Here is a 15,004-nt window from a genome sequence, read left to right on the forward strand (position 1 = left end):
TAAAAAAAAGTTACTGATTATATCTGTCACCTTTATAGTTATCCTAATTTATGTTTGTTGTTGCATACAATGTATTCCAACCCTGATGACCACCTGCTTCACTATGATGTTCGCCAGGAAGTCCACTGGGAATACAGGACCCGTCATCTGGAGTCTAAAAGTATATGATGATACTGAACACTCCTACACCCCCATGACAGCTTCAGCCCCCGTCTATAACGCACTCCAGCCTTAGGGTCAGCTCACCCCCCGGCACTAGTCGGTCACTAAGGGGGACCATGGGCAAGCTGTGGTCCAGTCGCAAGAGCTGTGAAAAACACGTGGGCAACCACAATATGGGATTACGTACCGAGGGGGGTCAACCCGGTTAGGAATATAAAAAAACAAATAGGGGCCGTTAGTGAAACAGAAAGTTTCAAGGGGGGGTTGTAGTGGATATACAGAATATCTATACTTCAGTGACAGTGGGCATACACTTTCATATAACTGTAGCGGACATTCTCCCTCATATATCCTTTATATACTATACATTGTTTATCTTCTATATACCTATGAAAGTATTTTTCCATCCCTTGTTTACTATTATATATATACAGTATATATATATATCTTTTTATATCAGATGTTATATCCACTTCCTCATACAAGAATATACAGTGAAACTCTCTGTTTCCCGATTCCTAGCAGACTTTAGCAGAAGCAAGCCAGACACATGAAACGGCAGCCCTAACATCACCGCTTTTAGAAAACGCACTAGGTAGCATAAGCAGTTTACGGGAAATATATGCAAATGATCTATGCAAATAATTACAGGAAATTTATGCAAAGAGTTCAAGTCATAACCTCCAATCATACTGGACCATCACCACGTGGTACTTAAGACAACTCGCTCATCCCATCTTGCCCCCCTCCTGACTGATGCCATGTAACGGGCAACGCCAAGAACAACAGATGACCGGATGCAGGAAGAACCTTAAAGAGCTTATCCAATTATCTATCCATACGTTTTATCTCTGCAATCTTTGGCCTGACAATAAAGGGCAGATATGTTAAATTCTATAAAAGAGGCTACGTGCCCACAAATAAAGCAGAAATGAGGAAGTTTTCATATACTGAACTTGTGTCAGTGTGATTACTTCAGGCTGTGCGCACAGCCTCATAACATTAATTTGGAAGGATGCAAACATTCCCATTGACCACGCCGTGGACCCCCAAAGGTCATCCATGACAGCAGTATATTTCCCCAGGGCAACGTTGAGACAGTTTGTCATTTAGGAAACGTCAAAGCTGCAGAAGCCAATGTGAAAAGGATGTGAAAAAAAACTGGTATGGTGGCGCAACCAACTGAGCTACTAGAAGATGAAGATCAAGGTCCAATATGTGATGGTGAAAGCACTTTTTTATTTTACAATACACCTTTGGAATTGTGTCACCCCAAGGCATCCTGTTGTCCTATCCAGCCGAACTGATGAGTATCCTATTGCTGGTTTTTAATTTGTGAAAAAATAAAGTGCTTTCACCATCACATATTGGACCTTCATCTTCTAGTAGCTCAGAGGTTTGCACCTTCATACCAGTTTTTTTCACATCCTTTTCAGATTGGCTTCTGCAGCTTTGACGTTTCCTAAATGACAAACTGTCTCAACGTTGCCCTGGGGAAATATACTGCTGTCATGGATGACCTTTGGGGGACCACGTCCATACCAGTTTTTTTCACATCCTTTTCGCTACACTCACGCCCACACTGGTGGAGCGTCATCTGGTTGGCAGCACCTCCACCATTCGAAATACTCCATCATTGGAAACACTTTGTACTCCAGAAATATTCCACCACCCTCACTGGGTCTTGCTCCACCCTCCTTTTTTTATTTCTTTTACTCGCAGAAGCCAAAGTGACGGTGCTCCGTCTTGATGAAAAATGAACTAATTGGAGTCTTCATAAAGTTGTGGAAAGAGCAAATTGTGCAGCATTTCGGGATGCGTTTGCCCTGTAATTGAGTTTTCAAGAAAAAAAGAAGGGCCATAAACCTTTCTTTGAGAAACTTTCTAATCCGTTTCTACACATTGTTCCCTTTACTGCTTGGATGAAAAGGTGTTTCATCACTAAAAATCAAGAGTGGTAAGAAGTTGTCATCCTTCACATTCTGTAACATCGCATCACTAAATTTTACAAGCTTTCCTTTGTCACATGTATGAAGAGCCTGTGCCAGATGTAACCACTATGGCCACACAATTAAACATCATCTTAATGCGCACAAGACAGTTGGATGAGGGATCGGAAGCTCTCGGCTGGCAAGATGAGTGGATTTCCACGAGCTATGTAGAAAAATCTCTTGAATTCTTCTCACATTTCTTCTGAAGTGTGTGGTCAACCTGTGTTCTTCCCTTTATTTAAACACCCTGTATCCTCAAATTCGTGGTACCAATGACGAATGCTCTTTGACATTTGCAGATCAATACCAAAATGCTGTTGAAATACATGGCGATTATGGATTCAGTCTTGCGGAACTGCAGAACTCAAAACACCTTGTGTTGCGAGGTCACCATCTTGCAAATGACTGAGGCTAGGGACCATCTGTGCACTGGGAGAGGCATCTAGCGGTAATTATTTGACACTCTATGGCCTGCCCTTTCAAGTGGTAAGAGTTACATTCATGGACAGTTTACAGTTGCAGAGATATACAGATTTCAAATTGGGTCCATCTTTTTAAATGGCATTCCAGCTGTTAGGAAAATACAGCTCCCAGCATGTGTGACCCACATGTGATTGACAATTGACATAAACCTAAAACACTAAGCATTTTGCATCCATGGCCTCCATGGCAGGTCTAAGACTTCTACAGTTACTCTGAAATCTTACCAGCCAACTTCTTCTCATTTTCTTCCAGAGTTTTATCAGCGGCCAAGATGGTGGATTCTATACTTTCTTTTTCCTTAAGGTAATCTTTCAAGACCTCCAGAGACTATGAAGAAATGAAAGTGATGTAGATATGTTAAAGATAATTCTAAAATACAGGCTGTCACTTTAACAAAGCTCTGCTACATATGAATGCATCACTTTTAATTTTTTGCCTTACTGCAGCCTTAGGAGCCGGGCCAGCAGTTAGAAACAAGAAAAGCTTTTGGCTTATCTCAGATCTATCACACAATGAAGACAACATACTCAGGAATTAAAAATGTTAGGAGGCGACTAATGTGGCGACCATTTCAGGTCAAGTACAGTGTGGTAGATGGCTGATAGGTTTGCCATTTTGTCTGTATTTTCTGTATTTTTATCAACTGTGAAGATGCTATATTGTGTCTCTAATCTAATCCTCTGGGGGGAAGGGAACATCACCCCCCCCACCTCCACAAGAATTGAAGGAGCAGTGCTTTGTGTCCATAAACTGCTCAAACCAGTTCTAACTGGCAGAAACTTATCTAGGAATGTCTTTGTGTAGAGGGACAGAAAAATGGCTGTAGAGAAACACAGGAAGTATTCCCTTCAGTAAACAAGTCAAGAATGAATAGAGCATGCTCAGGGAAGCTCCTCCCGGGCTGAATGATCTCACAGCTCCCTCACAAATACCTACATCTGAGAATGACCTATCAGCACACTAAATAATGTAACTGTATCCTGAATTACTTAACTTCCTAATTTGAAACCTTATTTAAACTTTTACCCACCTAAATAAAGACGGACTCTTTTGGGACACATGATGCAAGACGTGTGGTCTTTGAAAGGCTCTCCAGGCCTGTACATTATTTCTATCTAATATGGCACTCACAGTATATCGAATACCGAAAATTGCGCTAACAACAGCAATATGGGAAAATGAAATGACCAAGACTGAAAAGCAGGATCCAATCAAGGCTAGTGGAGGCAACTGGGTATAAAAAGTAATATTGTGCGGTTTAGGGTTTAAATATTTTCCCTTCAAAATCTTGCTACTGGGAATGGCAGGAGGAATTGACACATATTTAGGGCATATTTACATGGGCGATATTTCCATGTAAATTCCATCTGATTATGATATGGATGGAACTCACATGGGAAAAGAATTCACTCATTTCCATGGGTTCATGCGTAAGAGCTATTTTTAACTTAGAACTATGGTCTGAGTTTGAAAACTTGCTCCATATCCTATTCTTGTGTGAGTCTCGCATAAGAATAGGATATATAATGTGCAGTGTACTGTACCTTGGATAGCACATGGGGAGTCCATGCACGGTGTGATGAAGGTTGCACACGAGAATCTGAGTTGTGTAAACACCGACTTAGTCTGAATCTTATTTTTTAAATGGAATTGTGTCTTCTGTAGGGCATGCTAAATGGAAGAGTAGAAAGGTAGCAAAGTTCAGTTCTGCTTACTTTTAACCCCTTGCCGTTGGCCTTCAGATAATCAGCCTCCAATGTTTTCTTCTCTTCAGTTAACAACTTGTATCCACCGGGCACAGCATACTTCCCTTCTTTTATTCCTTTCTCCATTGTAGCACTGAGCTCCTGGAGTAACGCTCTACACTTTCTCATAGATGCCTCTTCATTTTGCTGTTGATATGCTGCCTTTTTTTGATCCATCTGTTCCTACAGAAGAATAGTATTAAAGAACACCTGTCAAAAAATACATAGAGATTATGTCCTGTTGGGTCCACCCTTAGCCATATGCCCTACATTTGCAATGTGATGCACATGTAATAGAACACTTCCCTTGCATCCATAAACAACTAGCCACATCAATCCCAATAAAATTAACTTTTCAATGAGGCTCTTGAAAGCTGGACCCACAGCGATCAGATGATAACCAGAGCAGCTATGAAATTACTGGGGTTGCCTGTGATCACTGTACTTACTAGTAGCTTTTCCTGGTATTCTTGATTTTCATCCCTGAAAGAAAGTTTCATAAAGACTTCCAGTACTTCTGAGTGACATTCCATTTCCAGGTTAAAAAACTCCTCTTGTGTCTCCGTTGGAAATTTGCTTACAATTTCATCCATCAACTTGTCATACTTAGATAAAGCTTCTTGTACGGCTCGAGAGTTCTCAGCTTTTGACAGCCCAAGAACTGCATTTTCTATAGAAGGGATAGAACCGCTACGAATTGACTCTACGTAGGAGATGGCAATGTCTCCAAGACCTAATGATATAGAATTGTGAGAATGAGACCATTTGAGTGCAGAAGATGATGTAGAGAAATGCTAAATCATAGAGGACTTACCCCTCCCGGTCATCTGGTGGCCGCCTGGTAGGGTTTTAACTGAACTCTCCTTATAAATGTAGTTACAGAATTTCTTTGACTGTTGTACAAAGGCAGGCTCTAATTGAGATTGGTTCATATCATCTAGGTTCTGGAGATCAATCGTGGATGCCGGCCGATCAAACACAAAACATTTGTGTGAATGAAAGAAATCTCTAATACACTCCCGGGGTTGGTTATAACTTAGCACTGCTGTACTCCTTCCTAGAAATAGATTATTGGAGTTAATTTATATTTGCACTTTCATATATGAACCATCAAGTTTTGATGCATAGCTGCCTGGGAAGCCCAGAGGTTGCTCTGACATGTAACATTATGTGTTGCATGGTAGGTGGGGGATCCTATTACATATTTTGCACTGCCTCGCTTATCAAGTTCAAGACTGAGCATCAAAATAATGCCTTACTCCTGTCTTAAAATCTATTTTTCCACTTTTGCTTGTAGATAAAAGAAATACTTTTTCTTGAAAAAGTCAACTGTTCAGAGTAATGCGCTCCTCTGTGAGGCTTCCATTTCACACACTTTTTGGGTGGTGTTTTCTGCCCTTATAAATGCATGATGTAAAAAGCCAAATATTTTTAGACTTGGTACATCCAGTGGCACATAAATTAACTATAGGCTTCTGGTTGTTCTCCAAACGTAGTCCCCCTCCATTCCCCACCAACACCCTGCCGTACTATGTATATAGTTAACACCCCTAAATTCAGATCCAGGACTCAAAAGTAATTCAGACCTTTAAATAAATTTGGACCCCTAAATTAAGGACTAGATAATAAAAACTAGTCAGACCCTAGACCAGATTCCTATATTTACCGTCATTGCTCCCCAGCTCTTCTTCATGTCTCGGCGTGTAGACTATCATGATACTTGATACTATGTTGAGAGCTGCATAAGAGTATGCTCACAGATAGAGGATGTACTGTAGTTATTGTTCTATGGCAGAAACTGCATGCAATAAATGCTGTTTCTGCGGTAGATGAAGATGAAGTATATGGTTTTTATATGCTTCACCTTTACTTGCCTTAAAACAGTTGGCATAAACTGAGTTTGTTTTGTGTTTAACGGTTCATGACTATTTATAAATAACTGTAGTTTAAGCGTTGCATGTGAACATATCCTTAAAGTGTAGCTGAGTTTTAAACAAGACACTGACCCAAAGAGCACATGTGTAGTGGCCTAGAGTTAACGGGGCCCCTCCATTATGTATGCATGCCTTTGTCTTGTGCCTATGTGTTGTCAGTGTCTTCTCTGTTGTATGAATATGATGTGTATTGCATTGCTGCAGCACTGAATGGGTTTAAATGTCTGGTATGTGATATGTCTGAGGAATGTATCTTGTTGTTAACCATGTGATTGTGCTTCATATGAATGCAAGGTGTCTGTAATTCAGTCTGTTCCAGTCTGAGCTGCAAGTGAGCCACACAGACACCCTCAGTTCTCTGCGGCTAGGAATGGAAGAAGCTAAGAGATGCCAGTGGTGCCCTGAGCCACTGATAAACGGAAAGAGAGTGTGAAGTGCCTGCCGGATGTGAGTGCTGACCGGTAGAGTGCTGGCCAGAGTAAAAAGTAGTTTGTACCAGGAGCAGAACCCTGCAAAAACTAGGACTACAGATGCTTCTGTCAACCTGTGTTTTCCTCCCTGTCGCACCACTTTGTTATTTATGCACCGTTATTCTTGCTGGCTTGAGTTTATACATGTGACTGGACTGTAAATAGTTTTCTACAAGTAAACAAGCACTGACGACCATTCCTGGCTTTACTATTTAAAAGTTCCCTGTGAGTGTGGACCATTTGTTTCAACATCCGGATTCACCACAGAAGAGGAAATAGTGGCGTCACACATGACAACAGACTGTGACCTTGTATTTGGGTTGCCCCTTTTTGCAAGACCTCCCCTTGGTCACTTTGATGGGTCTCATGCTACTCTCAGGGTGGGAGATGTTAGAGCCCCTTGACAAGGCCCAAACTCTACCCCGCTATCTGCTAGGCTGAGGGCTCGCTCTTCGGACACTGCACATGACAAATGAGAAAAGGCCACAATACAACTGCTGTTTGTAGTGATTCCTATTTCCCTGTAGACAGCTCACATCTGGTACAATAAATGCGGCACAACACAGACATCTAAGAAAAGATGTTCCAGAATTAATATTTCATGGTGAATTCTAAAACAGACATGTCAGTAGTGGAGACAGATCCTTCTTCATTTGTTTGCCAGTGTAACATGTATACCTCTCTTTAGCTTCAATGCGTTTTGCAGATACTCATCCTCAGTGATATCATTTCCATCAACTTTCAGTTGTAGAATAAAATCTCGAACACACCACACAAATGATGGGAAAGTTCTCTTGAACTCGGATGCATCATCTTCTAAATCGTTCTGTTGCTCAGTTGACTTCACGTTTATCCTATCAGCAAGTTCTGTGACATAACTACGAGAAGTTAAGGGATTTTAGTTCTCCTGGAAATAGTTATTTTTCCTTTCATAAATGTGAAAAGGCATTCTGTGCAGTGAAATTAAAAAGTGTGACAATCATCGCAAAAGAGTTTCACGGCCCCATACCCAAAGAGGGTTTTGGGTTGAGTGAATATGGAAAAGGTACAAAATATTACTCAGTTTTGTACTTCGTGACCCAGTAGAAGGGATGATTTGGGTATTTGTCCAATCGTCCATTTTATTGAATCATGTTGAAGTGCAAAAGTGAGAAAACAAACTTGGAGATTACAGGCAGATTTTTATAAAAGCTGGAAAAATAATTATATGATGACACAAGCCAGAAAAATATTGCCACCTGAATACTTAGCTCACCTACATATTTCATAAGAAGAATATATTGCTTTCAAGAAGAAATGTTTGCCTATGTAGGTCTCTGGATTTAGCAGAGAACCCTGAATTGGGTCTCATAATTACTTAAGGGGTCATCTGGTTAAAAAAAGCAAAGTCAGATACTCTATATTTTCAATTCTAAGTTAAACAAATGAGTCCCCCACTCAGGAAACATAATAGTTAGCCAAAATGAACAGATGTACCAAAAACAACTTTTTGCCTGTGTATTACATGGACAGCCCATTGGTTCCAGTAAGTACTCTGTAATGCTTATATTTCCCATTGGTGGCGCTGCAGGAGACCTGAACACATGTTTCTGGGTTCTGGATTACAGCTGACTGCTGTTTCTTGCATTGTATACTTTGCAATTGTAACAGCGGGTATAGGTATAGGATTGAGCTCCCAATCACCTGTTATTACAAGATTTGTGAGCTGAATCCACTGATGCTGTGGATTTTCCTATTATGTTCTACATAAAACGTTTTGGGTTTCAGAGCACTTGATACCTCTAATATATAGTAATATGACCCCCATTGAGCTCTTGTGAAGGATACTGGAGTTGATCCATGGCCTGCTGGTCAATTGTCCCCATACTGTTAAATACCAGAGTGCTGCTAAGAAGAACAGTAAGGGCAAAAATCCAGGAATCATTCTGGCTGTTTCCCTGAAATGCAATAAAGCATTTTTTTACAGCACGTTACATTTGATATCAGTTTTATACAACTGAGGAAATATTTCCACTGACCTTCTCCACATCACCCAGGCCTTCTGTATCCAGCAGCACCAAGGTGTGCTCACGTTTCACAGGGTGAGGAACACACCACATCCAGATACCTTTAGTCTTGGATTGCACAGTCGATCCCAATGAAAATCCTGTTGGATAGACACATGCCGATAATAGGATTGGGTTTCCCATAATCACCAGTAGTGATGACAATGAACAGAAAATGATGGGAGCACCGGAAGCAAGGAGTGTGCAAATCAATGATACAAATATACTCAAATATACTAGCCTGTTTACGAGTCTCATATTTTTCTGTGGGCATAGTGTGTATCAGCGTTTCCCCAGAGTATCTGTTAGGTGGTTGCCCAAACTGGACATCTTTATTCTACAGAGTTCCCCTGAATATTATACATCATAGAAATAAACAATACAGAAATAACCATTAGAGATGAGCGAACGCGTTCGTCCGAGCTTGATATTCGTGCGAATATTAGGGTGTTCGGGATGTTCGTTATTCGTAACGAACACCATGCGGTGTTCTGGTTACTTTCACTTCCTTCCCTGAGACGTTAGCGCGCTTTTCTGGCCAATTGAAAGACAGGGAAGGCATTACAACTTCCCCCTGCAACGTTTAAGCCCTATACCACCCCCCTGCTGTGAGTGGCTGGCGAGATCAGGTGTTCGCCTAATATAAAAGTCGGCCCCTCCCGCGGCTCGCCTCAGATGCGGTGTGAGTTAGATGAGGGACAGTGCGGTTTATACCGGAGCTGCTGTAGGGAAAGAATTGGTAGTTAGTGTAGGCTTCAAGACCCCCCAAAGGTCCTTATTAGGGCCACTGATAGCTGTGTGTTGGCTGCTGTTAGCAGTGGCATTTTTTTTTTCTCAAAATCGGCTCTGCAGAGCGTTGCACCTGGCATTAGGGACAGAAGTGCTGCATAGGCAGGGAGAGTGTTAGGAGTGAGTGTAGCCTTCAAGAGCCTCAACGGTCCTTTCTAGGGCCATATTTATCCGTGTGCAGTACTGTCCAGGCTGCTGTTAGCTGTGCTGCATTTTTTTTGGGCTTCTCAAAATCGCCTCTGCAGAGCATTCCACCCTCCATTGATACTGCAGGGAAAGAATTGTATAGGCAGGGCCACAACACAGTTATTATTCATAGAATATACGCAGTGCTGCCTTTTGGTGGAAAAACAAGTGAAAACAAATCTATTTGTCCAGCCTCTGTCCGTCCTTACGGGCGGTGGACACGTGTGAGCTGCGTGAAAAACATTGCTAAATCATACGCACCCAGCTACGCTTTACTGCTGGCTTCGCCATTTGCTTTCCTTAATTGGGAAAAAAAATACCTGCTCTGCCAGAGTTATAATAACTCTGCTACCCTCACGTTCTGTGACACATTAGCAGGGACACAGCACAGTTATTAAACTTCTCATGTTCATTGAATATACGCAGTGCTGCCTTTTGGTGGAAAAACAAGTGGAAACAAATCTATTTGTCCAGCCTCTGTCCGTCCTTACGGGCGGTGGACACGTGTGAGCTGCGTGAAAAACATTGCTAAATCATACGCACCCAGCTACGCTTTACTGCTGGCTTCGCCATTTGCTTTCCTTAATTGGGAAAAAAAATACCTGCTCTGCCAGAGTTATAATAACTCTGCTACCCTCACGTTCTGTGACACATTAGCAGGGACACAGCACAGTTATTAAACTTCTCATGTTCATTGAATATACGCAGTGCTGCCTTTTGGTGGAAAAACAAGTGGAAACAAATCTATTTGTCCAGCCTCTGTCCGTCCTTACAGGCGGTGGACACGTGTGAGCTGCGTGAAAAACATTGCTAAATCATACGCACCCAGCTACGCTTTACTGCTGGCTTCGCCATTTGCTTTCCTTAATTGGGAAAAAAAATACCTGCTCTGCCAGAGTTATAATAACTCTGCTACTCTCACGTTCTGTGACACATTAGCAGGGACACAGCACAGTTATTAAACTTCTCATGTTCATTGAATATACGCAGTGCTGCCTTTTGGTGGAAAAACAAGTGGAAACAAATCTATTTGTCCAGCCTCTGTCCGTCCTTACGGGCGGTGGACACGTGTGAGCTGCGTGAAAAACATTGCTAAATCATACGCACCCAGCTACGCTTTACTGCTGGCTTCGCCATTTGCTTTCCTTAATTGGGAAAAAAAATACCTGCTCTGCCAGAGTTATAATAACTCTGCTACCCTCACGTTCTGTGACACATTAGCAGGGACACAGCACAGTTATTAAACTTCTCATGTTCATTGAATATACGCAGTGCTGCCTTTTGGTGGAAAAACAAGTGAAAACAAATCTATTTGTCCAGCCTCTGTCCGTCCTTACGGGCGGTGGACACGTGTGAGCTGCGTGAAAAACATTGCTAAATCATACGCACCCAGCTACGCTTTACTGCTGGCTTCGCCATTTGCTTTCCTTCTTTGGGAAAAAAAATACCTGCTCTGCCAGAGTTATAATAACTCTGCTACCCTCACGTTCTGTGACACATTAGCAGGGACACAGCACAGTTATTAAACTTCTCATGTTCATTGAATATACGCAGTGCTGCCTTTTGGTGGAAAAACAAGTGGAAACAAATCTATTTGTCCAGCCTCTGTCCGTCCTTACGGGCGGTGGACACGTGTGAGCTGCGTGAAAAACATTGCTAAATCATACGCACCCAGCTACGCTTTACTGCTGGCTTCGCCATTTGCTTTCCTTAATTGGGAAAAAAATACCTGCTCTGCCAGAGTTATAATAACTCTGCTACCCTCACGTTCTGTGACACATTAGCAGGGACACAGCACAGTTATTAAACTTCTCATGTTCATTGAATATACGCAGTGCTGCCTTTTGGTTGAAAAACAAGTGGAAACAAATCTATTTGTCCAGCCTCTGTCCGTCCTTACGGGCGGTGGACACGTGTGAGCTGCGTGAAAAACATTGCTAAATCATACGCACCCAGCTACGCTTTACTGCTGGCTTCGCCATTTGCTTTCCTTAATTGGGAAAAAAAATACCTGCTCTGCCAGAGTTATAATAACTCTGCTACTCTCACGTTCTGTGACACATTAGCAGGGACACAGCACAGTTATTAAACTTCTCATGTTCATTGAATATACGCAGTGCTGCCTTTTGGTGGAAAAACAAGTGGAAACAAATCTATTTGTCCAGCCTCTGTCCGTCCTTACGGGCGGTGGACACGTGTGAGCTGCGTGAAAAACATTGCTAAATCATACGCACCCAGCTACGCTTTACTGCTGGCTTCGCCATTTGCTTTCCTTAATTGGGAAAAAAAATACCTGCTCTGCCAGAGTTATAATAACTCTGCTACCCTCACGTTCTGTGACACATTAGCAGGGACACAGCACAGTTATTAAACTTCTCATGTTCATTGAATATACGCAGTGCTGCCTTTTGGTTGAAAAACAAGTGGAAACAAATCTATTTGTCCAGCCTCTGTCCGTCCTTACGGGCGGTGGACACGTGTGAGCTGCGTGAAAAACATTGCTAAATCATACGCACCCAGCTACGCTTTACTGCTGGCTTCGCCATTTGCTTTCCTTAATTGGGAAAAAAAATACCTGCTCTGCCAGAGTTATAATAACTCTGCTACTCTCACGTTCTGTGACACATTAGCAGGGACACAGCACAGTTATTAAACTTCTCATGTTCATTGAATATACGCAGTGCTGCCTTTTGGTGGAAAAACAAGTGGAAACAAATCTATTTGTCCAGCCTCTGTCCGTCCTTACGGGCGGTGGACACGTGTGAGCTGCGTGAAAAACATTGCTAAATCATACGCACCCAGCTACGCTTTACTGCTGGCTTCGCCATTTGCTTTCCTTAATTGGGAAAAAAAATACCTGCTCTGCCAGAGTTATAATAACTCTGCTACCCTCACGTTCTGTGACACATTAGCAGGGACACAGCACAGTTATTAAACTTAGATTATTCATTCACTAGAGGCAGTGGGGCCTTTCGTTTTCCAAAAAGGGAAAAAATTATATTTGGCCTGCAGTCTTGCGCCAATTTATTTCCTGCCTGTGAAATCAAATCACTGGTAATACAGCATGCTGAGGGGTAGGGGTAGGCCTAGAGGACGTGGACGCGGCCGAGGACGCGGAGGGCCAAGTCAGGGTGTGGGCACAGGCCGAGCTCCTGATCCCGGTGTGTCGCAGCCGACTGCTGCGCGATTAGGAGAGAGGCACGTTTCTGGCGTCCCCACATTCATCGCCCAATTAATGGGTCCACGCGGGAGACGGTTATTAGAAAATGAGCAGTGTGAGCAGGTCCTGTCCTGGATGGCAGAAAGTGCTTCGAGCAACCTATCGTCAACACGCAGTTCTGCGCCGTCCACTGCTGCAAATCCGAATCCTCTGTCTGCTGCTCCTCCTTCCTCCCAGCCTCCTGACTCCACTACAATGACACCTGCTCAGGAGCGGGAACACTCCCAGGAACTGTTCTCGGGCCCCTGCTTAGATTGGGCAGCAGCGGTTCCTCTCCCACCAGAGGAGTTTATCGTCACTGATGCCCAACCATTCGAAAGTTCCCGGGGTCCGAGGGAAGAGGCTGGGGACTTCCGCCAACTGTCTCAACAACTTTCTGTGGGTGAGGAGGACGATGACGATCAGACACAGTTGTCTTGCAGTGAGGTAGTAGTAAGGGCAGTAAGTCCAAGGGAGCAGCGCACAGAGGATTCGGAGGAAGAGCAGCAGGACGATGAGGTGACTGACCCCACCTGGTGTGCAATGCTTACTCAGGAGGACAGGTCTTCAGAGGGGGAGTCAAGGGCATCAGCAGGGCAGGTTGCAAGAGGCAGTGCGGTGGCCAGGGCCAGGGGTAGAGGCAGGGCCAGACCGAATAATCCACCAAGTGTTTCCCAAAGCGCCCCCTCGCGCCATGCCACCCTGCAGAGGCCGAGGTGCTCTAAGGTCTGGCAGTTTTTCACAGAGACGCCTGACGACCGACGAACAGTGGTGTGCAACCTTTGTTGCGCAAAGCTCAGCCGGGGAGCCAACACCAACAGCCTCACCACCACCACCATGCGCAGACATATGATGGCCAAGCACCCCACAAGGTGGGACGAACGCCGTTCACCGCCTCCGGTTTGCACCCCTGCCTCTCCCCCTGTGCCCCAACCTGCCACTGAGATGCAACCCCCCTCTCAGGACACAAGCACTACCGCCTCATGGCCTGCACCCACACCCTCATCTCCGCTGTCCTCGGCCCCATCCAGCAGTGTAGTTCAGCGCACCGTTCAGCCGTCGCTTGCGCAAGTGTTCGAGCGCAAGCGCAAGTACGCCGCCACGCACCCGCACGCTCAAACGTTAACCGTCCGCATAGCAAAATTCATCAGCCTTGAGATGCTGCCGTATAGGGTTGTGGAAACTGAGTCCTTCAAAAGTATCATGGAGGCGGCGGCCCCGCGCTACTCAGTTCCCAGTCGCCACTACTTTTCCCGATGTGCCGTCCCAGCCCTGCACGACCACGTCTCCCGCAACATTGTGCGCGCCCTCACCAACGCGGTTACTGCCACGGTCCACTTAACTACGGACACGTGGACAAGCACAGGCGGGCAGGGCCACTACATCTCCCTGACGGCACATTGGGTGAATTTAGTGGAGGCTGGGACAGAGTCAGAGCCCGGGACCGCTCACGTCCTACCCACCCCCAGAATTGCGGGCCCCAGCTCGGTGGTGGTATCTGCGGAGGTGTATGCTTCCTCCACTAAAGCACCCTCCTCCTCCTCTGTCTCGCAATCAAGATGTGTTAGCAGCAGCATGTCGCCAGCAGTCGGTGTCGCGCGGTGTGGCAGCACAGCGGTGGGCAAGCGTCAGCAGGCCGTGCTGAAACTACTCAGCTTAGGCGATAAGAGGCACACGGCCCACGAACTGCTGCAGGGTCTGACACAGCAGACCGACCGCTGGCTTGCGCCGCTGAGCCTCCAACCGGGCATGGTCGTGTGTGACAACGGCCGTAACCTGGTGGCGGCTCTGCAGCTCGGCAGCCTCACGCACGTGCCATGCCTGGCCCACGTCTTTAATTTGGTGGTTCAGCGCTTTCTGAAAAGCTACCCACGCTTGTCAGACCTGCTCGTAAAGGCGCGCCGGCTCTGCGCACATTTCCGCAAGTCCCACACGGACGCTGCCACCCTGCGCACCCTGCAACATCACTTTAAGCTGCCAGTGCACCGACTGCTGTGCGA

The 15,004-nt window shown here is 44.6% G+C and overlaps 1 protein-coding gene across 1 annotated transcript in view; it reads right to left on the minus strand.

Annotated features, from left to right (window-relative positions):
- The window catches only part of LOC136633636 (guanylate-binding protein 4-like), a 38,207-nt gene that overhangs the window by 12,632 nt on the left and 10,571 nt on the right, over positions 1-15,004 (minus strand). The window contains exons 2-8 of the mRNA XM_066609394.1: positions 8,804-8,931; positions 8,613-8,722; positions 7,464-7,663; positions 5,196-5,438; positions 4,831-5,114; positions 4,352-4,564; positions 2,861-2,963 (exon numbers count right to left, since the gene is read on the minus strand). Coding sequence (XP_066465491.1) covers positions 2,861-2,963; positions 4,352-4,564; positions 4,831-5,114; positions 5,196-5,438; positions 7,464-7,663; positions 8,613-8,722; positions 8,804-8,931 — 1,281 coding nt within the window. The remainder of the gene's footprint in view (positions 1-2,860; positions 2,964-4,351; positions 4,565-4,830; positions 5,115-5,195; positions 5,439-7,463; positions 7,664-8,612; positions 8,723-8,803; positions 8,932-15,004) is intronic.

Source organism: Eleutherodactylus coqui, chromosome 6 (assembly GCF_035609145.1).
Source record: "Eleutherodactylus coqui strain aEleCoq1 chromosome 6, aEleCoq1.hap1, whole genome shotgun sequence".
Classification (NCBI taxonomy): domain Eukaryota; kingdom Metazoa; phylum Chordata; class Amphibia; order Anura; family Eleutherodactylidae; genus Eleutherodactylus; species Eleutherodactylus coqui.